This window comes from Dermacentor silvarum, chromosome 4, assembly GCF_013339745.2.
Source record: "Dermacentor silvarum isolate Dsil-2018 chromosome 4, BIME_Dsil_1.4, whole genome shotgun sequence".
Classification (NCBI taxonomy): Eukaryota; Metazoa; Arthropoda; class Arachnida; order Ixodida; family Ixodidae; genus Dermacentor; species Dermacentor silvarum.
In genome coordinates, this window is record NC_051157.2 from 173,895,083 (window position 1) to 173,920,464 (window position 25,382).

A 25,382-nucleotide genomic window follows, 5' to 3' on the forward strand; every position below is an offset into this window, starting at 1 on the left:
TGATAAGTGGGAGTGAAAATTAGGACTGAACTTCCATGAAGCAGTTTCAAAGTGTTTTTGGCCAATATAAGTGACATCAGAATATTCTAGAATCCTGCAAGCGCGGAAGCACCTGAAGCTAGGGATGAGGCTCCAAGAGAACAGTAGCCGTGAGGTTGCCGGTTGTCATGACAATATATAACTGATGGCGGCGAGCCAAATCCAAAGCAGGGAGTGAATCCCCAGTCTGGGTTCACTAAATCTGTCCAGAGGCGGTGTGATCGTAGGAGCTCTCGGCACCGTCACGATTCAGTAGTGTTGTATTAGCGGTGCCCAATTGCCGAGCTCAGAACACGCACTTGCGCGGTACCGATCTGACTGCGTTGCTTGGCGAAACTGTTATTCGCGCTGTTCGAGCGGCCCTAGGCGTTTCCCTGAAATGTTCCCCCAAATGACTCAATCGACGTCGTTTGGCAACACAGTTCTCTATTCGACATCTTCAGTATCGGCAATTTACACTGATCTAGAGTGATACTTACGGCTTGAGCTCATTGCACTTATAGCGCTTCCAAACGCGATTGTATTGCTGAAACACGTGTTCTAGTGCCGGCTGCTCTCCTAATGTATGGGACTGAAGACAGTGAATGCTCCCAGGATTCGAGCATTCTTTTTTCACTGAAAGTTATCATAGAATTTTTTAAAGCAAAGCGTTGTACCTCTACCAGCCAAGGGTTCTGTCGTGTCCATCGTTGTAATCAAAAAACGATCCCGACGAACCGCTAACAATTGCAGGTATAGCAGTATAGCTTACTTGAATTCAGGCATTCAGCGTACAACTAAGCACTCGTTCTCGCAAGAAAAACCACAAAAACAAGCTTCAAAGTGATGAGCCAACATGATGGATGATAAGGGCTGCGGGAAAACAACGGAAACAGACTCGGCGCGGTCCGTAAGATTAGATTGCAGCTGTTGCAAAGCTTATACAGCTGCTTGAAAGAGGGTTGACGTCATTCGAAACCCTTCCAGCCTAGTGAACTGCTTCGGTTCATTTTCTAGACTACCCCACTATGGGTAGACCACGGAAAGTAAAGACGGCAGAAGAAGAGCGTGAATATAAGGCTCGGCGGAAAGAACAATAAAAAAGTGCGCTGCAGTCACCGTGAGGGTGGCGTAAAAAGCTTCGCTTTCCAACCACCTTCACAGGGTGGATTGGCGGGCAATTTTTTCCTGCAGCCTACGTTGTGTAGCCATATAAAGAAAATAGCACGAGAGCATCACAGCTTGTACAAATACCAACGCTGAATTCAGGCATGTACGCTACAGTTTTAGACTATGTGAAAATTTGAGCTCGCGCTAGATCGAAGCAATGCCGCATGTCTATTTCGCATTTGGAATCTATTCGTCGCATTTGACCACTCCTGAAGTATGTTTTGGAAACATTTATCTTGAATATTGGAGAACTAAAAGAGTGTTAGAGCAGGGAGCCATCCTTTCACGCAAGTGTGAATCGTCTGCTTTCCTACGACTTTTTCTGAATCGCCTTTTTAAGCTACCACCTTCTGCGCCAAACCTAAGAGTCTCCTACAATGTCTTCTCGGTGATTTTCACTAGAATTGATATGGGAAGTGCATTTCGCCACCATACTGTCGGTTCATTGCAGCACAAATTTATATGTGGTGCAGAAAAAAAATCAAAACATTAGTCCGGCACTTCTCTTAGGGTCTCTTTGCAATGGGCGCTATGGACGGATTCATTTCTGCGGCAGCCTTCAGAGACCTGGACGAATCCAACTTCCGGGAACCTCCAGTCGAGGATCCACGTAACTCGGTGCTTGCTGTTGCGTACACATCTGGCACCACGGGACTTCCGAAAGGCGTCGAGCTCACACACTACAATTTCGTGGCCACCGACAGGGTTGGCAAGTATGTATATTTCAAAAGTTTGCGTGTGTTGCGGCAGTACAATATTCTTATCGTCTGGTTTCGTGGCCCTTTCGGGTGCAGCAGGGCATCGTACATAGGAGGTGGCTCCATTACTCACAGGTTCTGCATTCAGATATAGCCTGGGCACATGGCATGGCTGCTTTCTATTTTTGCCTTACTTTTTATAACATTTCATAACTGATTTATTCAGGAAGGCATATAATTTTTTTGCAAATGCAGGAGCACGCAGCAGTTCCCGCCACTTTATTTGGACAGCTTTGCACGCAATGGTACAGCAAACATGAAGCTTGAACCGCCTACAGGACGTGGATTTTATGTTCAGCATACCCGGTGCAAAAATCGTCAAGAGAAATGTATCGCCATCCACCATCACCACGACGTGATAAAAAAAAAAAACTTTATTCCGTAAACATGGCTACTGCGGTCGCACTTAAAACTGCTATCATTCTGACCATGATCGGTTTGAATTTAGAAGATGTTTCGGTGCACATGCCATCACCATCGTCCTATTTTACGCCCAGTAGAGTGAAGGTCCTCTACAGCTATCGCCAATGGTCCTTGACTTGTGTCAGCTGACCCCGTCCTGCGTCGAATGTTTCTAATTTCTTCAAACTGCTAATTATCTGAAGTCATAGATTGCGCATTTCTTCCCTGTTATCTGCTATGTCAATACGCGCATGTGATGTACACGAGTCCGCTTATTGCTCACAGTCTCAGATAGTGCATCAGTGATCTGAAATCTATGCCGCCTTTTTCTTTTGCCTTTACGTTACGCCCGTCATTCTTCGTTTATTGCTTGTTGCGTGGCCCTTAGCGTCATGTAACGTTGCTTTGTGATCCTCATTCGGCCCAACAAGAGTGAATAAATACTCGTGTACTTCTAGTTTTCGAATCGCTAATAACCGCATCAAACTGAATACAAATACGCGAGAAAAATTGCTTTGAAGTATCGAATGGGAAATTGAAAATTCACCTATTTCTAAACAAGGTGAAGCATAGAGTTTGTGCGCAGTCTGTTTGCTATAGAACTTGGCTTCTTTATATGGATTTATGCAGGCGTAATGCCATATCGAATTGTACATGGGAATATGTCGAAGTTATAACGATAAATGAAAGGAGTAGTGGTTTACAGATTCACCAATTGCTTCCTCGAAAGTTTTAACCAGTCAAAATAGGCGTAATTGTAATGGAGAAATAATTACTGCTAAAAAAGATGCTGCCAAACAAGCCATCAAATGCACGCATTACCGGTTATGGAACGAGCATATACCTCATGAGCAAATCATAAGTTAGCCGAAGGTCACAAATATCTCGTAAGAAGCAACTAGGCAAAGGCAATTTGCGATATTTACGCGTTGTCTAAACATATTTAGAATTAGGCTCAAATAATATTAGAAGTGTGCGCATGATGAGCTGCCATTAGGTCACCCCTACTATTTTAGCGTAACATGTCTTATTGGGTTACCTCTTCGAGGCTATAGGTCTCCACTCAGACAGCACCTTCTGTAGTTTTTCAAAACACCGTCAAAACTGAAACTGCAGATCCGAAAGTGTAAACAATGGGGTGGCATGGCCTTTTCTTTGGATAAGCTTTGAGCGCTAACATAGTGGATGGCAGCAAACGCGATATTTTACTAAAATATATAATGTTGAAGGCTGTTACCTTTACCAACCAATCAATGCTCGGCATAACTTTTCACATTAAATTTGACTGGTGCAATGCTTCCACTAAAGATGTCGATCGTTTTCTTTCCAAGAAGGCCATCTCCTCGAGCACCTTAGACATGGCAGTCAACAAATATCATTCGCTCTGTCACTCGGTTACAGAATACGTGGCGAGCACTAAGCTCTCAACCTTGCCACTCATAACAGCAACCTAAGGAGGTACATGAAAGTACGTCTTCATAAAACGGGTTCCATAATATTTCAGCAGTCTTACTTGAAAGCGCGTACAGAGGCGCTTTTACACATGAGGTTGAACGACTTACCATGCTTTCGATGTATGAAAGGCGCGGTAACCTAAATGATTCCCATGCTTGTTTCGATATACGCGTGCGTTATAATACGTGGTGTTGATAATTCGACTTGGATGGGATGATCAATGATTAGAACCGGTGCTCATTATTCGAAGGGCATTCGAATATTATTAGGCATTCGATTCGATTCGCTTCTGGCAATGTCCACTTTGTAGTCGATTCGGTCTCGAAAGTACTATTCGCAAGCCACATGACATATCTTTTCCCGAGCAGTGGATTTCTAACTATAGTTTTTGAGTACTAAATTGGCGTTATCAATGAATACCACAGAGAAAAAATATCAAACGCGCCTAGACTCTTTTTCTGATTTGGGCTGGCTTACAGAAACAATAAAACTTTGCTTGCATAAGCAGAAAGTGCACTGTGCTTCTGGTTAGCTTTTAACTGCCACGTTAACAATTCAACTGTTTAACTTGTGGTTAACTACCAGTTGTAGTTACCTTTTAAGTTTAGAAAATAATTGCTGAACAGCCATACATGCGTTAGAATGCGCAAGCGTTGTTCAACTAATCGGTCGGTCCGCTTTCTACACGTTCTAAAAACTCGTTTCAGTCCCCATAAACCCTTTTCAATAGGCTGGCGGTAGGTATGAGCATACATAGCATTAGTTACATAAAGCCTATGAATAATCAACAGCTTTTAAAAGCCTCTTATTCAGAGTAAGTGCGCTGACAGTAAAGGTGATGTATTGCTTATTTCTTTCGCTTTCTAGAATTTAGTAAGCAAGTATAAGTGAAGTGCAAGAAAACCTGGCAGCTTGCCTTCTCCGTAATTACACGCTGTTACCTATAACAAGCTATAACTCTATAGTTCTATGGCAAACAGACTGCGCACAAACTCTATGCTTCACCTTGTTTAGAAATAGGTGACTTTTCAATTGCAATGCTGCAATGTCACGCGTAATTGCTTTCAAATGACGCACGAGTGCGCAGAAGTGGCGCAGAAGCTCGTTGATTTATTGAGCACGAAGAAGGCGGAGGGAGGGAGAGAGGGAGGGAGGGGGGTACGGGCCTTAGGTTACGCGTCGTACACGGTGCGATCGATTACCTCTTTTGCATCTCCTCCAATGTGTACGCGTCTCGTCCGCGATAGTTATGTGTGTGAGTTCTATCTCACGAGTATTTCCATCATAGTGCGTAAGCACTATGAAATTACGTAGTTATGTATACGACTGACAGGCGCAACTGTGGAAGAACATAGTGTTTACACTTACGTGGCTAATGTGATAAACCGAGAATTGTATTATGGACTTGATCAAACGTTTGTGACGTCCAATCTTTTTAACTTGCCTTGCACTGCACTAGTAGAAGACTTCCAGCAGCTTTGAGAGCTCTGTTCATTAAATTTGATGTTGGAACTAAGCGATTTTTTTCATTTTAAATGCGGATAATATAGATAATAAGCATATTGGTCTACATATAAGCATTTCAGAGTAAACAAAATTCAGCGTTAATTATACTACCGGTGCTGTTATACAACCGCTCGTGTTCTTGCAGGTCACTGGCACTTTTTGATGAGACGGACACGGTGCTTGTGTCTACCCCTATCGGACATACAACTGGCCTGCTGATTGGGTTCATGGCGGTGCTCAGGGGAGCAGTCTGGATCATTACGCAGCCCTACCTTGGTGTCAAGGAAACGGCCCGAGTTGTTAACAAGTACAAAGTACGCTACGAGTTGTATGGAATGTTGCGCTTACAAGAGCATAAAGGATAAGGGCAAACAGCACATTTGAGTGTAATTACGGGGAAGGCAAGCTGCCAGGTTTCCTTGCACTTCACTTACACTTGCTTACTAAATTCTAGAAAGGGAAAGAAATGAGAAATACATCACCTTTACTGTCAGCGCACTTACTCTGAATAAGAGGCTTTTAAAAGCTGCTGATTATTCATAGCCTTTATGTAACTAATGCTACGCATGCTCATACCTACCTACCGCCAGCCTATTGAAAAGGGTTTATGGGGACTGCAATGAGTTTTTAGAACGTGTAGAAAGCAGACCGACCGATTAGTTGAACAACGCTAGCACATTCTAACGCATGTATGGCTGTTCAGCAATTATTTTCTAAAGTTAAAAGGTAACTACCACTGGTAGTTAACCACAAGTTAAACAGTTGAATTGTTAACGGGGCAGTTAAAAGCTAACCAGAAGCACAGTGCACTTTCTGCTTATGCAAGCAAAGTTTGATTGCTTCTTTAAGCCAGCCCAAATCAGAAAAAGAGTCTAGGCGCGTTTGATATTTATTTCTCTGTCGTATTCATTGATAACGCCAATTTAGTACTCAAAACTATAGTTAGAAATCCACTGCTCGGGAAAAGATATGTGTGGCGGCTTGCGAATAGTACATTCAAGACCGAATCGACTACCAAGTGGACATTGCCAGAAGCGAATCGAATCGAATGCCTAATAATATTCGAATACCCTTCGAATAATGAGCACCGGTTCTAACCATTGATCATCCTATCTAAGTCGAATTATTCACACTGGTCGCCACATTCTGTCATTACTAGTGGTGTTGGAAAGTTGCACTTTCTCAATTGCATTAAATACGAATATTTAACCAATATTCTCCAAATGTGAAATTGAATATCAACATTTTTGTCATTTGTAATAGAACTGAAATGGGAAATTTTCGCGCCCGCTCTTTGACTGGAAAGTACAGCTTCCATATTTTCATGTGGAATCGGTATGAAATACTGTCCGCAGCTTGACTTACAGACTACGCAGGAGCTTGTATTTGAGCACCAAATGCTTGCAGTTATTTTGGACATCGCATGAAACAAGGACACGGCATGTCAGCAGCTGCACCTATTGTAGTGTTGTGTCCATTGAAAGAGAGAAGTGTGATACTGTAGCACCGCACATGGTTTACGGAGTGCACAAACTTGTCGTGACTGGGCAAACATTAAATCTATATAACAGACTCGCGTGCAGGCTTCCTAAAATTAAACCATTCTTTCTGAACGGCTGGAAATTCCCGAGAAAAAGTGATCTGCGCTGTGTACCCCTGGAACTCGTCTCTGCGCAGCAACTGCGACTCTCCTGTAGCTCAGTCATTGTGAACGGCCCTAATTTTCGTCGGGCTCTCTCCCTCGCGGCTCCAATATTTGACAGATATAAATATTGGATAATTTCCAATAGTGAGTTTCCGAGTAAAATACGGATAAAACTGCCGAAACTATTAAAAAGCTATTCGAGTGTGGTCACACGTCTTCTTAATGCACCAGGTGGCATGATACACAGACATTTCAGGGGAGTCTTGTGGTGCGAGGGGGAGGGGGGGGGGAGGGGGCTAGAGCGTGCGGCCGGTATGCCTCTCCCAGTGGCAAGGCTCCTGGTGCTGCTGTCTTTCTGCACAACTGTGCTTTCACTTCTTTTGTTCCTGCAGTATAGTTACTATTGCCGGGACAATAGATCAATCTTTCCTTCTACAAGCATTTGTTGCTCAAGTAATTAGAATTCACTGACACACAGGGTTTACTATCATGAAGCACACACGCTAGCAGCAATGACAGACGCCTTAGTGAATGCCGCACTCTCCGCTCTGCAATGAATAGCGGCCACTCAGGTCCGAATGAAACCCACAACCTTGTGCTGAGCAGCAGAACATTAGAGCGGCAGCGGCGAATCGTAAGGCAGTGCATTCGTCACAGCAAATGAAGCACAGCCGCTCCCTTTATTGAACGTAATTGCGCAGAAGCACCCGGTATTTGCGATGTGCTCCCGCAGTGCGCAAATTATTAATGCTTCTCAATGACGACGAAGTGTTTCTTTTGTGGAACACATCCTCCCCGTTTCTCCGCTTTTCTGCATATTTCACTGCTGTGGTGGGGTTTGCCGCCAACATCTATCTCGCAATGATGTTGTGACCTCCCAAGGCCGTGACCTGTTCCGGTTCACTGGCAGGAATTACTTCGAAGAAGCGAGGAAATACATCTAGTGACAGCGAGAACACAGAGATGTACTCCGGATCAGATGCTGAGCCATCGGAAGACGGTTGTGAACCGGTCGTACACCACAATGCCAAGCGAAGCATCATCAATGATTCTTCGCTGTCAAGTTCGTTCACCGTAAAAACTGCGCCTCGACGGTGGCCTCCTACCATCCTCTTTGTACCAAAGAACTCAACTGAAAGTCTGCGCGTCCTCTATAGGCAAGCACTGTCCTTGTTTCTTGAGTGCTGTACCTAACGAGATCAAGGTTGTGAAGCGAAACACGAAGGAAAACATCTCGTCAATAGACGTGATGACCACGAAGGCGCTGAACACTGTGCAGTAAATAACGCAGCTGGTAAACATCAAGCTTCCATCCATTGTCCCGGCGGATGTTACCACTATTGCAGGCGCCATTTATGACATTTACAATGAAATCACCGATGCTGACCTTCATGGGCTCCTAAGACCAGTGATTGAGAACAATGTCATTGTGCACGCCGGCTGTATTGGTAAGACGCGTTGTGTGAGATTATCATTCATGGGTGACTGCTTTCCCTCGTACGGGAAAGTTGGCCACTTCCACCATCCGGTATTGACCGTTTGTTCCCAAACGGCTGTAATATTACAACAGTCAGATGATCGATCATGTGAAGGGCTTGTGCAGAGATCATGCCACGTGTCCCCAATGTGCCACGCTCCACACAGAACAACATTGTAGTCTGACTATATTTAAATGCCCTAACTTTCAAGGTGCTCAAAGTGCCTCTTGTGAAGTTTGCCCGAAGATTAAGAAATAATTTTCTGTGCTTAAATATGTAGTTAGTGGCAATTCAACACATAGAGGCCGCTGAAACACTTTGACATAGATGGCATCGCCGTCGCGGGTTCTCACGTGCGACTACGGCGGCTTCAAGAACTGCGTTATCCCTTCAAGCATGAACGTCACCTGCAGCTCCCAGTGCAGCAAACGCTGACGCTGAACGCAGCTCTTGAGGCTCACCAGCACTATATTTTCGGTAGGAAGGACGAAGAGGAGATATTTTCTAGTGAAATACATCCGGACTCCGATCGTGCATCGGCTATTTTTGACGGTTCGCGGGCGCCAATAGGTTTCCCACCATCACCTGCGAGCCAAATTTATCCAACTCAATCAGGCTATCAAGAGATGAATCGTTTGTGTCGTCTACTATTAGTGAAAACAGCAAGGTTATGATGTTTACACGCCGTTACTTCAGTGACATTCTTCAGCCTGTGGCGCCTCATGACAATAATCAATTAATTAACAGTAAAGAAGAAGAGACTTACCGTCATTGGGTGCCTACCTATCTCCATCAAGTGGATTCGATTACAGAAGATCTCGAGACATAATGTCATTATCTCCTGGTCCGTGGATTATCATTGGCTTTAAAGACGATAACTTGATGACTTCAAAGATCATTATACACTCTGGGGTAGTACGGAAATCAACGCGAGAGTCAGAGACTTTGTATCATTCGCCTCCAACAGCACACTTTGGATTTTAAATGATCATAGTTCTACATTTTTGCGCGCTCCCTATGCAGGAGCTAGCTATCTTAACTTCGACTTTGTCTCAATAAATATTCTTAGGCGTACTGTATGAGTTACGGACACTGAAGCGCATCGGAGTGACCATATTCCCCCGTATGTCAAGATCAGAGCACTGTCCTATTCAAGATGGTTAACCAGCGTATCTCAAACGTGCGGCGCCGGTGTTTATCACTGGATTAATCCTGACAGTTCATGGAAGTCTTTCTGAATTATTGGTTATGTATTCGTGTTTGTTAATCAGGTTACAGACACGTTTGTCTTGGGTTTACCACAGTGTTGAGTTCACATGCCGCACACTGTGCTTTGCATGATCGCCATCATGGAGGTGTGTTTAGTAATGCGTTAATCACAATGGTCAGTACAAACTTTCATTGTTGCTACCCTGTGACACACCAGGGCGGCGCGTTTCAGATTCGCTGGTTGACCATTTGTACGGAGTGCTTGGACGGCGATTTTTTTTTCGCGCATGCTTATGGGCATGTGCATGCGTATGCGAGGACGAACGCGGTAGCAGTGGCACGAGCGCGCTCTCGCGGTTCCACCGCGGAGCACCAACGAGTCAGCTGTGAAAGAAGATGACACTCGAACCATTGTTGATGATGATAGTTTCTGCGTACAGGTGACAGACGGACGAAAAAGTTAGTCATATACAGCTTGGCCGTAAAAAGGAAAGGTAAGAAGATTAAGCAGAGCAGATATCCTCTTTGCACGAGCGGTTGCAAAAATAACCGCAAATATAGCAATACAAGAGAGAAAGAGAGGTAATTACGGCCTAAGTACAGAAGAACAAATATCCGGCTATCCGAATATTCGGGTACTATTAACCTAATAACCACCCTAACAACCGATCATACAGGTTATCCGGTTTTCAAATTCGAATAACCGGATAACCGGTTTTTCCACAAGACCTGTTCGATGTTGCTGCTCTAGTACAAAGCTACTCGCCGCCCTTCTGTCTCAGTTGCGTCATCGCACTCACGCTCATACGCAGGTCACGTGGGCGTTCATCATCTCAACCCACCTACTTCGCATGACCGAAGAGATGCGGAGCATGGGAGAGCGGCTGGAATCTGTTCGGCGCATATCAGTGGCCGGTAGCTCGCTACCCCAAGCAGCCTGCATCGGAGCCTTTGATGCCTTCGGCAACCTCGAGAGCATTGGCACCGTCTTCGGCATGACAGAGAGTGGGGGCATTACTTATGCGCCTTCGATGCAGTGCGGCGCCGACTTGGGGTTTCCTTCCGCAATGATGGAAATCAAGGTATGGGCACGCTTCGAACTACGTTTTACAGCGCAAGCCTCACATGCTTTCGGACCGCGTTTTCCGTGCTCCGCCCGCTTGGGAACTCTCCCGTTTTGTTCAAGATTGCGCATTCCTAAGGTAGTCGAAGGAGCCTCACGAGACAACGAAAAACTCACCGCTAGTACAGTTCTCCAAAAGCCGACTACTGCGAAGGTATATTTTCGATTTCTTAATTGCATCTGAGTTATTCTCGGATATCTGCAATTAATTCTTACATTTGATGTTATTGCACAGTGAGTGTTGTCATATGTTGCAGCGGCATATGTGTAATATGTGCGTGGTCTATGCACACAGGTCGCAATATTACACGCCATAACCGTAGTATGCTTGGAGGGACGTCTTCCAAATTGCCCCACAAAAATAGAAATTGATAATTCAGGCAAAAGCTTATGTTCAGTATTGTCTGACCTTATGTGTCTGTCGCCGTAAGCAGTTGCCACTTGGACGGCGGGCTTCGTAAGAGTCCTAAGTAATAACGTGCACGGAGGCTGCACATTGGCATCGCCTTTTATTTTTAAACAGGGACATTTTAATCAGAAGCGATAACGCAACCTTTCTTGATTGGCGCATATGGGTGCTCTTCATTGAAAGAAAAAAAAAGCAAACAGATGCAGTCACCTACAATAGTTACTCCTACTCCTTTTCGCATAACAATAACAATATTATTTTAATCATAAAACACGACCTGCTTAACCCTGCAGAATGCACCACAGTGCAACAGTACTATCAGGGACGTGCCAGGCACGTAGCCAAGGGGGGGGGGGGGAGCTGATGGGGCTTCAGCCTCCGCCCCAAAATTTTTTCGTGCCGGCATGCACCGCCGACCAAAACTACCACCGACGCCGGGAATCATTCTGCATTCTGTCGACATTGTCTTTTTCACGCACGAAAGCGATTTCGGCAGGGACATTGCGAACTCGGGCTGGATTTCGTGGCACCTGGGGTCACGTAACGCAAGGAGCCCCATCCGAGCACAAACTTTCAAGGGCTTTTCGATAGCGAACGGGCGCGATGTGGCATCTCGCAGCGGCTGCGGAATTTACGAAGCGCATGAATTTCAATTCCGAAACTTTATGTGTATAAAGTTCTCATAAACTTTTGACGCGAAAGGTGCACTGACATTTCCAAAGGCGCGCTTTAAAAATTTTTCATTTCTGGAACTTCATGGGGTTAATGCTGTTATAAACTTGGACCAACATGCGTGCACTGGAGCCCTCATGTCCAAGCCGTTCCAGAAATGAAAGCACGCGCTCGCAATCTTCCACACACACGAAAATACTAAATATTACCGTGTCTGTGAGCTAGCAGCTGATAATTTTCTCCAAAAAGTTTCAGGAAGCGTGCCCAATGTGATCGATCAGCTGAACAAGGGCAGGCAAAGTAAAATATGAGAAACAGGAGAAAGGAAATGGCCTATTATTGAGGAAATTCTTTTTGCGGGCTACAAGGTCTGGCTCTCCGTGGCCACCGGGACAGTGGCCCTATGGATTTAAAGGGACACTAAAAAGAAACCGGAAGTGGAGCTTAACTGGTAGATTATCCTTTCGCGATCACAGCCATACCATTCTTACTGCAAACAGATGTTTAATATCGAGAAAAATAGCGAAAAACTGAAGGATAGGTGCTGACGCCCCTTCGAAATTCCCGCACTACACGTTCGTGACGTTGGAGATTACAAATTCAGGCGGGTCGCGATTGGTCGAGAGCGATTTATCACTGTTAATAAAACGCAAAATGAAATACACCTTAAACGTACATAAACAGCATTTGCCAACTTTTTTAAACCGTTTCAAGCGAGGAAGTACAAGTGTAGCACAAATTTAAATAAATAAGAAAAAATGTCATGGCGATACATGCGGCCGTGATAGTTGCGTAATTTCGTTTTTGGTCAATGCATCGTCGCGCGCGCCTGTTCCGCTCTACGGTGTTTGGTTGCGTGTTGCGTGGCTCGAAAAAGGTTGACTTCGCGGGAAACAGCCAGAAAATGCCTCGTGTGTGTAGTGTTGAGGGCTGTATAAATGGCCCGAGGCGCTTGTTCAAGGGCAGTGGCAGTGTTGACTCAAAATGTGGTGTCGCGCGGAGAGCCCCGGCTCCCCGGCGTTCGCAATGGCTCAGTGCTCTGCCGATGATAAAACGGCAAAAGAGCCAGAGAAACCCATGGTGTGCTCTCTGCATTTCTCATCCTTGGATTATCTGTATAATCTTGCCCTCGGAAAGTATCTTGGCGTGCCCCAGAGGCCAGTTCTTTCTCGAGCAGCTGTTCCCTCAATGCGGCCTTCATCAAACCCCCTATCGGTGCCCCTGCAGCAGCAAACTGGCGGCTCGATGAGTGCTGAATGTCATTAAATAAAGCCACGAAATAACCATACCGAGTACGTGCGCAACTTTCTACGCTTGTTCTGTCGGGAGCATCGTCGCCTCGCGGACCGCACGCTTCGCCTTCCATCGACGAAAACGAAGCTCTGCTTTCCACCGGTGCGGCCGGCGGCTCACCGCCATCGCACGCGGAAACACCTACCGCTCGAGCACGGAGGATCATTTCGAGCTCCGTTTCACTGAATATCGCTGAAATGCAGTTCTGCTTCCCTGGCAAGCTCTTCGTTGCAAGGTTGAGCGGCAGCAACGGTATCCATCGCGGCGAACGCAAACGCAGCGACCATGCATGCAGCCATGATGCATCCAGCGCCTCGGCCGTTTACGCAAGCGCTGACGTATCATAGCGCATTCTGATTTGCTGAGAGCAATGCAATCTGTGACGACACTGCTTCAGCGCCAAATCTGGGGTGAGAGAAATTGAGGAAGAGATATTTCGTCTTTGTTTACGAATTTCTCCGCTAACAACTCATATTTTTGCACCCAACAAAAACTGCATGCATTCCTGAAGGTCCCCTTTTATTCCAGCTGAACTTCCTGTTTCTCTTTAGTGTCCCTTTAAGCATAGCCCCCACTGAAAATACAGGTATTTTCAGAGCGCTTCGCATGCGAGCTGATTGTGGAGATACATATCTGAAGAACCATTTTGAAAGTTGCCCTAGTAATGGCTCGTATTTAAGCCCATTTGCACAAAACCAAATTATAGAAATTTGTGGCGAAATTATCAAAGAAAGCCTAGTTGCAAAAGCAGGCTGCTTCTCCATACTTCCTGACGAAACGACGGACATCGCTGGAATCGAACAGCCTGCTGTTTGTGCAAGGTACTTAAACAAGGATGCCAACGACATCGAGAAAGTGTTTTAGGTTTTGGCACCGGAATAGATGCCCTCTCTCTTTGTGACTGCAGGTTCTATGTATATGTGTACAAACTGTTCCAGATTCTAGTCGCCCTTCTAGTGACCACTGCCAGCGCAGAGAAAATATTTTTTAAGAAGAGTTTACTAAAAAACTACTTGCGCTCTACAATGTCTGTGGAACGCATGGTTAGACTGGCGCTTCTATACACCCACAGAGACGTCAGCATGAACGTGTCCGAAGTCATTGACCGCTTCGCTCAACTTCCCCGCCGAGATACAGTTGTCCTTTAGATAGCGAAGCAGCAAAAATCAATGCAAGTAAAAAGCTCTGTTCCTTAAGGTCCATGAGCTCGTAATTATGAAATCCTATGACTGTTCGTTAGCTTTTAAAACCGCAGAAATTTTAGCCGTTTATTCTAGCAGTTAGCATCATGATGAAAATTATCATGCGAATACGAAAATTACGAGGACATCAATAACCAATTTTGACCGACCTTGCTCATTGAAAGCCCGGCCCACGCGGCGTTTCCCAAAAACACACTCGGATATTGGGTAGTTCAACTTGCCGCATCATCTGTGGCTTTCCTTTGTCCTTTTCTTTCCTTTTTAGCTACCTCCTTTTATTTCTTTTTCGAAACGAAGCAAAACCTTCTTTAATTTTGGGTGCAGAATAATTCGTGCCGCTGTGCAGGCAGTTAAATTACACACTTTCGTACTGATTGCTCCATTATTCCTCTATTATTCTACCTGTATAGTGCTGTCGCAACCGCTGCATGGCCCGAGTACATATCACGATTTCTGCGAGCATAGTTTTGTTCTTGCCTAGATCATCTGTCTTTCTGTACGGAAAGTGTACTATCTCTGACTCCGAAACGTGTTTATTTGTCTTGTTTAACGCATAATATACAGTGACGTTTGCTTAAATGCGTAGATGTATTGGAGACTTAGAGGTATATTTAAATATCTTGTTGCGAGGTGTTGTGTATACAAGCAGTGAACTTTGTTTCCAGCGACTCTTTTTTGCCATTTAGCGAGTTGTATCTTCGCATTTGTATATTCCATTCTATGTTCGCATTTCTAATGTAAATTTTCAGAACTCCTACTTTTATGTGACTGTCACAGACACGAAGATGAGAGGATTGTCCTTCGGACGGCTTTGGGGCATTTAGACGACAGGCCTTTTACGGAGGAAAATATCTTGGGTGCGTGGCCTCGTGCGTCTGCTATGTGCACGGCTACAAAGGCGCTGCTGCGTTTTTTGAAGTGCACAAGCCTGTATGACCGCCTGTGACGAAACTCAGCGATGAACGCTTAACTGTAAAGGTGCAACCTGTGAACTGTCAACTTCTCTCTTCCTTCTCTTTCAATCCCTTCTCCCCATTCCCCAGTGCAGGGTAGCCTACCGGGATCAGCATGTTTAACCTCTCCGCATTTCCCTTATGGCTTCTCTCTCTCTCTCTCCTACTTTTTATTTGTACTCACTGTTGCGAGTATAATCTCGGTGTAATTACAATACACGACCGGTAACAGCTGATCCTGCGCAATCTATTGCAACGACGGACAGCATCATTGAGGTTTTTTCCTGGCCGTTGCATATGTGCAAAAATGTAAACAAGGTTCTTGAATGACGAAGATTCATCAAAATATTTGTCCTCAACTTATTCATTTCAATATCAATATCAGCTGTATACACTGCTTTGCTGGTTTCGAACTGATGTAATACCCCCATAATGAGGGCCTTTGGGGGTATTTTGAATAAATAAATAAATAGATATTTTCTTTACTTATTAAACAGACAAAAAAAAAACGCGGCCGCATTGATATCAGTTATTTCTGCCAGAATTTTTGGGACATATGAATATATTCTTTTATGAAAAATACATATTTTACTTCACAGTGCGTAGCGTTCAATAATTCGTTTGCAGCATATAATATACAATGGCATTGGCAATGCAGTTAGTATTCATGTATTTGATCCCTCGACAAATTCCATAAGGAGGAGGCCGCGCTGCAACCTGAGCCCCCCCCCCCCCCCCCCCAAACAAAATTTCTGGCTACGCCACTGGGACGTGCCGTAAGTTTTTTTGTTGTTACAAAAGAATGGTTCATACCCACTACGGGAGATTGGCATACCCACTACGGGAGATTCATAAAATTCATGGAATCAATCCGTGAATACACAAATGTGATTTCATCCCCCCCCCCCCATACTTCAAATAACGCCACAGAACTAGAAGGAGTACCAAGGAAAGCCGTTAGATTTATAGTTTGCAAGTAAAGGTGTACTGCCTCCTAGCGGCTCGTGGTCTCAAAACGCTGTATTCCTGAAAGAACGAGTCTCGCCTGAAGTTAGCTATAAAATGAACGTGTCAATATATATATATAACCCTTTCGTAATCTCACACAAGATTTAGTAAACAAAAGTAAACAATAACTGAGTGTTTTTCAACAGTGAGAACTGAATCATTAATTTTCCCCTCACAACATTGGAGGGCAGTCAAATTCACCAATCCGTCACGAACACCCCCTCACTTTCAGCCCTCACTGTTAATGGAAGCTCCGATAATAGAGGACAACTGTTGTATGCATATGCCATAGCTGTACTGAACCATTGTTTGTAGCACTCCTGCACCAACGTTATCATCTGCTGATTCCTAATGAACAGATCACCTTTCACGTTTTTAAATGTCTCATGATAATTTATTATCGGCAATTTGTGGAATTCGAACTTGCAGTGATCAGTGAGTGGTCATGGCTGCGATGCGCATCCTTCTACAGCATTCGTAGCCCCTTCCCGTGCCGCTTCTATCCGTTCTATTTTACTATGTACAGTTCTTGCAGGATTTATTAACAGCTAAGCTGTTTAATACCCCTGTTACACGGGCACTCATAACGGCCGCTAACGCAAACAGAAGTTAAACGCCGTAACCGCCGTGGGAACGGAACGGTGGCGGCTGCGCTCACACGGCACTTTCAATGTTCAGTCGGTTCACTTACGTTGGGACGATTTATCACCCGACTCTTATCATTTTTACCTCGCCAACTCGAAAAAAATTTGTTTCGCTAATTATTTTCTGCGCTACATGCTGTACAATGTGCCGTAATCCTTGCGTATACGGGCGCATTGTGTTTCTGAGCCCGCATTTGGGCAAGGTGGTCCTACCACAAGTTATTGAGTAAATTCGTCAGCGACGCTGCCCAGGCAAAGCGTTTTTGCGCCGGCGCGCTCGCCTGCAGCCGGTACACGTTGCTGCTGCGGGCTCCCATCTTGCATATTTCAGGACGGAACGGACGCAAGCGGACGGAGGCGGAACGGAGGCCGGCGAGCTCCGTTAGTGTCGATAGCCGTTGGATTTCCAACGGCGCTGGATGGATGGATGGATGGATGCTGTAAGCGTTCACATTGAAACGGGGTGGTGGGTTGCGCCACCAAGCTCTTGTTGTTATTTTGCCTAATGTCCTACCTTTATTTTTGAGAAACACACAAATACAAAGAATTCCAGGCATCAACCTTTTTGAACCATTACTGGGAGCTCTGTTTCTGTACGTCTCCGTTTGTGGTCTCCCTACTTTTCTGCCACCAAACCTCCAACCGCCTCTTACTAATTACTACAGCTGACATGTTTACTTTGCCCATGCTATCCCTGAACCCAAAGACTTCAAGGAGGTCAGAGGAGCCTCGACTTGAAGCAGCGTAGATTTCTTCACATTCCAATAAAACATGTTCCACCGTTTTTCTAGCTTTACCACAGCAAGCACATGCGGCTCCCTCCTTGGTGTACTTCGCTTTATAACTGCGCGTGCTAAGGCATCCTGATCTCGCTTCGAAAAGTAAGGAGTTTCCCTTTGAGTTATCATAAATTGTTTCTTTTCAGATTTCCCTTTTTCCTTTGAGGTAGTTAGTCATAGCAGGTTTCGTTTCCATTGCCGCCACCCATAATCTTCTTTAAGCCTCTCACTTTGCGTTTGACGTTCTTTGTTGCCATGTTGCTGGCCATAAGGGTCGCATATTTGCTGGTAAGTTTCCTAGTTCTTTTCCTCCACTGTGAGTCAATCTTTTGCCTGTACAAATACCTGAATACTCTTGCACCCCATCTACTTTCTTCCATTTTCCTCGGTCGTTTTTCAAAATCAATTTTACTCTGAGCCTCCCTTGCTTAAAAATTTGTCCAGTCCATATCACCCTGCACAGCTTCATTAGTAGTCTTCCCATGGGCGCCCAACGCGAGGCGTCCCACTGACCTTTGGTTGCCATCGAGTCCCGATTGTACTCCTGACTTCAAGCAAAGAACCGCAATTCCAAATTTAAGCCCTGGTACCATTACACCTTTCCACATACCCCGGAGCACCTCGTCCCTATTGTATCCCCATAGCGCCCCGTGTTTCATTATGGCCACATTTCTCTTCCCTTTTACTGTTGTTGTTTTCGCCCTGTGTCTCCAGATATCTATCGCCTTCGTTTAACCACATACCAAGGTATTTGTATTCTTTTACCCGAGGTATTTCCTGGCCCTGAATCAACACTGTCTGTTCACTGTTTTCGTTGAATACCATAAAACCTGATTTTTACGCTAAATTTTAATCCTAACTTCTCACATTCTTCTCCACAGATATCAACCAGACGTTGCATATCACTTTGCTTGTTAGCAAGCAACACAATGTCGTCCGCATAAAACAAACCTGGCTGCTGCTGCTCAACTGTTGTGCCGGCTTGTTTGTATGAGAGGTTAAACCCGATATTGACTCCTTCTAGCGCTCTTTCCATCCTTACCACGTACATCACAAACAGCAGAGGGGATAAAGGACAGCCCTGTCTAAGTCTCTTGTTGATATCAACTTTATCCTCGCTCGTCATCCCTTCCCGTTCAACATAAACAGTATTTTCTCGGTAAATCTCCCTCGAATAGCTGTATACAGTCGTTGCCTATACCTTCCCCTTCTAGAATATTCCACAAAATGCCGCGAGCTACGTTGTCATACGCTCCGCTAATGTCTAGAAAAGTCACATATAGTGGTCTCCTTCCTTTTCTCGATATTTCAATACGCTGAGTAAGGACAAATAAGTTATCATCGAGCCGCCTACCGATTCTGAAACCATTTCGAAGTTCTCCCAATATGCTATTATTCTCTGCCCATGCTTGCAGCTTCAATTCAATCGCCTGCATTGCTAACCTGTATATCACCGATGTAATAGTCAGCGGTAGATAAGAGTGAACTTTATCTTTTTCCCCTTACTTTCATAAATTATTTCATCCTACTTTGTCTCCATCTGTCTGGTATTCGCCTATGTTGTAAGCATTTTGCTACTGTTTCAACAGAGCTTCCTTACTTTTTGGTCCTAGCTCATTAATCAGTCTAACGGGAACCTCGTCTAAACCTGTGGCTGTGCGCTTAGGAATTTTCTCTTCAATTTTCTTCCAGTTGAAATTACTCAGCACCAACTCCTTTTCAGTCTGGTTTTCGTTCATTCTCTTTGTTTCCTCAGAAACCACCTCGCTATTGCCCTGAAATGATTCGGCTGTTATTTTTCGAACGTAATTTAATGCCGCGTCCCCTTCCAGTTTATTTCCATCTTCGTCAAGGCTTTGTTGGTGTACTGTTGCCAACTTCCTGCCTAATATGTTTTTGTGGTTCCAAAATATTTTAGGTGCAGCCCTTTTTTTTCGCACGTATTTCTGACAACCAACGTTCACTTTCACCTTTAATCTTTGCTTGAACTAATATTTGAACCACGGTTTTTTCCGTGGTATATTTCCCATTTTTGGTCTATGTCATCCTGCGGCAACTGTGAATTTTTTGCTTGTCTGTGTTCTCTTGATGCTTTCTTTCGTTCGTCGATCGCCTCCCGTATATCTCCCTGTTGCACCAGCTTTTCGGCTTCCTGTTTCCGTTTCCAACAAGCATGTTGCTTCTCTTTCCTCATTTCTTTCGTCATTACACTTACAAGCTCACCATAATCCCACTCCTTGCTTGGCCATTTGTCAAGTTCTTCCTCGACTCTTGTGGCTATATTTGCTATTTGTTCATCGTTCAAATTTGGACTGATCATTCTTCGTTCCTTGCTCTCTTTCCCAACTACATATCCTATTTTCAAAATGATTCGTTTATGGTCACTCCCTATGCTGCTATCCCCTTCCTCGTCAATGACGATTTCTTTCAACTTATCATAAATTCCTTTTGTCATCAGACAGTAATCGATGGCCGATTGTCTATTTCCGCCTTCCCACGTGATCTGGCCATCACATTTTGGCCCCATGTTCACGATAACGAGGGCATGCTGCTCACAGAGATCTAGCAATAATCTCCCGTTGTTGTCGGTATAACCATCTAGATCCTGTATGTGGGCATTCATGTCACACAACAGAATAATTTCGCCCTCCATTCCGAAACTCTTAATATCCGCACTTAGGCATTTCACTAACTCTTCATGGTTTCGTAGCAATTTTTACCTGTCCATAAATACGTCACTCCCAGCCAAGTTTTCTTGCCACGGACTGTGCCTGATAGCCAAAGGTGCTCTTGACACTTTGAATTTACTATTTCCCACTTGGCCCCCTGATGTATGCGCATTCCAACTCCCCCTCCCTTTCTTTCCAATTTGGTTCGGTTGCACCCTTCCCAAACGTAATTCTCAATCATTAGTGTCTTCTACATCTCAATGATGTGTTTCTGTAAACGCGTACACGCCTATTTGTTCTTTAACTGCTCCTCATTCTCTAACCACTCTTCTTTTCTTCTACGGCCCTGCATGTTTTATATAACCTATTGCACAGCGAGCTCTTTTCTTTCTCGTTTTTCTCTTGCTACCGGTGCTGTTAGTCAGAGGTTCCCCTAAGGGACCTTCTTCATTACTATTTACCCTGGCCTCCTTAGCGCCCGTGGGTCCCCCAAAAAAGCAATTGCACGACCAGCGAGTCGCCAGCCGACATCACGTCCAAGCCTGTGATCGAAGTGGATTCCGTCTGATTGAAAGCCACCATACGTTCTCACTTCCCTGTTGACTTCCACAACCTCGAAACCTTTCTCTCGGCTCATTTGCCAAATCGCCTCATTAGTGGCCGCAGGTGCTCTTTGTACGTTAATGTCACGCACAGGTACCTCCGGCACAGTGCATACCACAATCTGCACCCGAGGAGGCACCTCGCGTAAGTGTTCTACACCCCTGGGGTATTCCCGCCCCTTTCCTGCTCAGCACGTCATTTAGGCAGCCCGCTAGTATGACAAGGTTGCGTGCCTGCGCATTCTCCGCGAGCTTTTCTCTAGCTCGCTCCATGACATCGGCCAATGACCTCCCTGAAAACGTCCCTACCGCTACTCTTTTGTCGCCTTTCACCCGCTCCACAATTGCGGTTGAGCACCTCGACAGATTTGAGTCACCGGTGATTATGACCTTTTCACTCTCCCCTCCTGTCGAGGTCTCACCCTGCTTTCCTTTGTCCTTGTCCGCATGATTCGGATTTGACACAGGGCATTGACCCCTGCGTTTCTGCTCTCCCTTCGCTGCAGCGTCACTGTCGGCGACGCTCCTTCCATCATGTTCCACGCATTCTACGTGCTTTGTGGGCACTTCCGCTCCGCTCTCGCTGGGGGCCGGTGTTTCATCGTCACTAACATTTTCGTTCGTAATGGCGGCCCTGTTCAATTTTTCCTCGGCTGCTTGGAGTCTTTCTTCCACTGCCTTCCGTGCATCACGTTCTATTTTGAGTTGATTCGCAGCTCTGCGATCCGATTCACAAGCTCAATCTGGAAATCCTCCATTTTCTTTAGCCTAGCATCGACATCACAGGGTGTGTCGATTGGCTCAGTTTGCACGCTATTCTCATCAGTGCCCTCGTCTACCTTGAGAGACCCCCGCACCCGGCTCGCCTTCCCGCCCTTTTCGCCATAGGTTGCTCTTGGCGTTCTCAAATGCTATCACCGAACCTTCCGAACTACGTACCTACAAAAGGCCAATACGCACAGACCCTAAAACCTTAAAATGCCAGAATTTATTTATCCGCAATTTATCACAAAGTATCAGCACAAAATGTCGAGCAAACTTAATTCATGACACGTGCGCACGTATTCGGACACATGGCCACACTCTGATTGTCCTACAAAAGCAAAATTCTCGATACAAGTACACACACGCTAAAAACACTAATGGCTTCCACCCTACTATTTCGAGACTAAAGGACTTAACGTACGACGCCGTCGCCCATGTTGAAACACGTGTCAGGGAACGACGTTCTGACTGTCCTGAAAAACGAAATACACCCGATACACACACTTAGACGGAAAAAAACAAACAATATCTGATAGTCCCTGCCACTTCCAAACGATTTAAAGGCTCAAAAAACAGCAAGTCTAACAACAGAAGCAAGCTCAAATCATGCACAAAAAACATGTTTTTGTCGCCACCACGGATCCCTGGAGAAACACGTCCGTCCGCCACGACTATCCACTGCACTGTTTAACTTCACCTAACGGGCGTTAAGGCCAACTGCCCTTGAAGTGCCCGTGTAACAGGGGTATGCGCCAGCCGTAATTTGTGCGTGTTCCACGAAAATATCATCATCAGCATTGGATCGAGCGTCATCGTCTTCTTCCGCAGTTTAGGTCAGCCGTAATTTGTGCGTGCGCCACGAAATTATCATTATCAGCATTGGCTCGAGCGTCGTCGTCGCGCAGTGCCGCAGTTTAAGCCCGCCGTAATTTGTGCGTGTGCTACGAAATTCTCATCATCAGCATTGGATCGAGCATCGTCGTCGTGCTGTTCCGCAGTTTAAGCCAGCCGCAATTTGTGCGTTTGCCACGAAATTATCATCATCAGCATTGGATCGAGCATCGTCGTCGTGCTGTTCCGCAGTTTAAGCCAGCCGCAATTTGTGCGTTTGCCACGAAATTATCATCATCAGCATTGGATCGAGCATCGTCGTCGTGCTGTTCCGCAGTTTAAGCCAGCCGCAATTTGTGCGTTTGCCACGAAATTATCATCATCAGCATTGGATCGAGCATCGTCGTCGTGCTGTTCCGCAGTTTAAGCCAGCCGCAATTTGTGCGTTTGCCACGAAATTATCATCATCAGCATTGGATCGAGCGTCGTCGTCGCGCTGTTCCGCAGTTTAAGCCAGCCGTAATTGGTGCGTGTGCTACGAAATTCTCATCACCAACGTAGGCTCGATCGTCGTCGTCTTCTTCCGCAGTTTAAGCCAGCCGTAATTTGTGCGTGTGCCACGAAATTATCAGCATTGGCTCGAGCGTTGTCGTCTTCCGCAGTTTCAGCGAGCCGCAATTTGTGCGTATGCCACGAAATTCTCATCATCAGCATTGGATCGAGCATCGTCGTCGCGCTGTTCCACAGTTTAAGCCCGCCGTAATTTGTGCGTATGCCACGAAATTCTCATCATCAGCATTGGATCGAGCGTCGTCGTCGCGCTGTTCCGTAGTTTAAGCCCGCCGTAATTTGTGCGTGTGCTACGAATTTCTCATCATCAGCATTGGATCGAGCGTCGTCGTCGCGCTGTTCCGTAGTTTAAGCCCGTCGCAATTTGTGCGTGTGCCACCAAATTATCATTATCAGCATTGGATCAAGCGTCGTCGGGCTGTTCCGCAGTTTAAGCCAGCCGTAATTTGTGCGTGTGCCACGAAATTATCAGCATAGGCTCGAGCGTCGTCGTCTTCCGCAGTTTAAGCCAGCCGCAATTTGTGCGTATGCCACGAAATTCTCATCATCAGCATTGGATCGAGCATCGTCGTCGCGCTGTTCCGCAGTTTAGGCCCGCCGTAATTTGTGCGTGTGCTACAACATTCTCATCATCAGCATTGGACCGAGCATCGTCGTCGTGCTGTTCCGTAGTTTAAGCCAGCCGCAATTTGTGCGTGTGCCACGAAATTATCATCATCAGCATTGGATCGAGCGTCATCGTCGCGCTGTTCCGCAGTTTAAGCCAGCCGTAATTTGAGCGTGTGCCACCAAATTATCATTATCAGCATTGGATCAAGCGTCGTCGGGCTGTTCCGCAGATTAAGCCAGCCGTAATTTGTGCGTGTGCCACGAAATTATCAGCATAGGCTCGAGCGTCGTCGTCTTCCGCAGTTTAAGCCAGCCGCAATTTGTGCGTATGCCACGAAATTATCATCATCAGCATTGGATCGAGCGTCGTCGACGCGCTGTTCCGCAGTTTAGGCCCGCCGTAATTTGTGCGTGTGCTACAACATTCTCATCATCAGCATTGGATCGAGCATCGTCGTCGTGCTGTTCCGCAGTTTAAGCCAGCCGCAATTTGTGCGTGTGCCACGAAATTATCATCATCAGCATTGGATCGAGCGTCGTCGTCGCGCTGTTCCGCAGTTTAAGCCAGCCGTAATTTGTGCGTGTGCTACGAAATTGTCATCAACAACATAGGCTCGATCGTCGTCGTCGTCGTCTTCCGCAGTTTAAGCCAGCCGTAATTTGTGCGTGTGCTACGAAATTATCAGCATTGGCTCGAGTGTCGTCGTCTTCCGCAGTTTAAGCGAGCCGTAAATTGTGCATATGCCACGAAATTATCATCATCAGCATTGGATCGAGCGTCGTCGTCGCGCTGTTCCGCAGTTTAAGCCCGCCGTAATTTCTGCGTGTGCTACGAAATTCTCTTCATCAGCATTGGATCCACCGTCGTCGTCGCGCTGTTCCGCAGTTTAAGTCCGCCGTAAATTGTGCGTGTACTACGGAACTATCATCATCAGCATTGGATCGAGCGTCGTCGTCGCGCTGTTCCGCAGTTCAATCCAGCCGCAATTTGTGCGTTTGCCACGATATCCTCATTATCAGCATTGGATCGAGCGTCGTCGTCTTCCGCAGTTTAAGCCAGCCGCAATTTGTCCGTATGCCACGAAATCATCATCAGCATTGGATCGAGCGTACGTCGTCGCGCTGTTCCGCAGTTTAAGCCCGCCGTAAATTGCGCGTGTGCTACGAAATTATCATCAGCGGAAACTCCAATTGCATGGCTTACACAAACATTATAGTCAGATAGAAATGGAGTTAGAGCTACTTCTGTGTTTTCATCGGATTCAATCTTTGTTTCTTGGATAGCAGCAATATCTAATTTCCTATTGCGCAGCAAACGAAGGAGTTGAACTTGCCGTCGCTTACTGCGTAAGCAACGGACAATTAAGGTACCAAAGTGAAAGGGAAGTGCCGACCGCCATGATTACCTATGTTGGTGCAGCGTTCACACACTACTCTAGGGTTGCATCACTCCCTTCTTGATGAGGTGATGCACTGGCGACCTTTTGCTGCACTTCAACACATGAGATACTGCGGATGTAGGCGTTCACCGGAGTGGTTTTGTCAACTTTGACATTTTGGGGAACCCGGGCCTCCTTTCCCGCGGGCGATGGGTTGTCAGTTGGCACTGGAC

At 45.8% G+C, this 25,382-nt stretch overlaps 1 protein-coding gene across 2 annotated transcripts in view; it reads left to right on the forward strand.

Annotated features, from left to right (window-relative positions):
- The window catches only part of LOC119449051 (uncharacterized), a 118,453-nt gene that overhangs the window by 63,631 nt on the left and 29,440 nt on the right, over positions 1-25,382 (forward strand). For both annotated transcript variants that reach the window (XM_049666216.1, XM_049666217.1), the window contains 3 exons: positions 1,699-1,901; positions 5,455-5,623; positions 10,454-10,723. In XM_049666216.1, the coding sequence (XP_049522173.1) occupies positions 1,699-1,901; positions 5,455-5,623; positions 10,454-10,723 (642 nt within the window). The remainder of the gene's footprint in view (positions 1-1,698; positions 1,902-5,454; positions 5,624-10,453; positions 10,724-25,382) is intronic.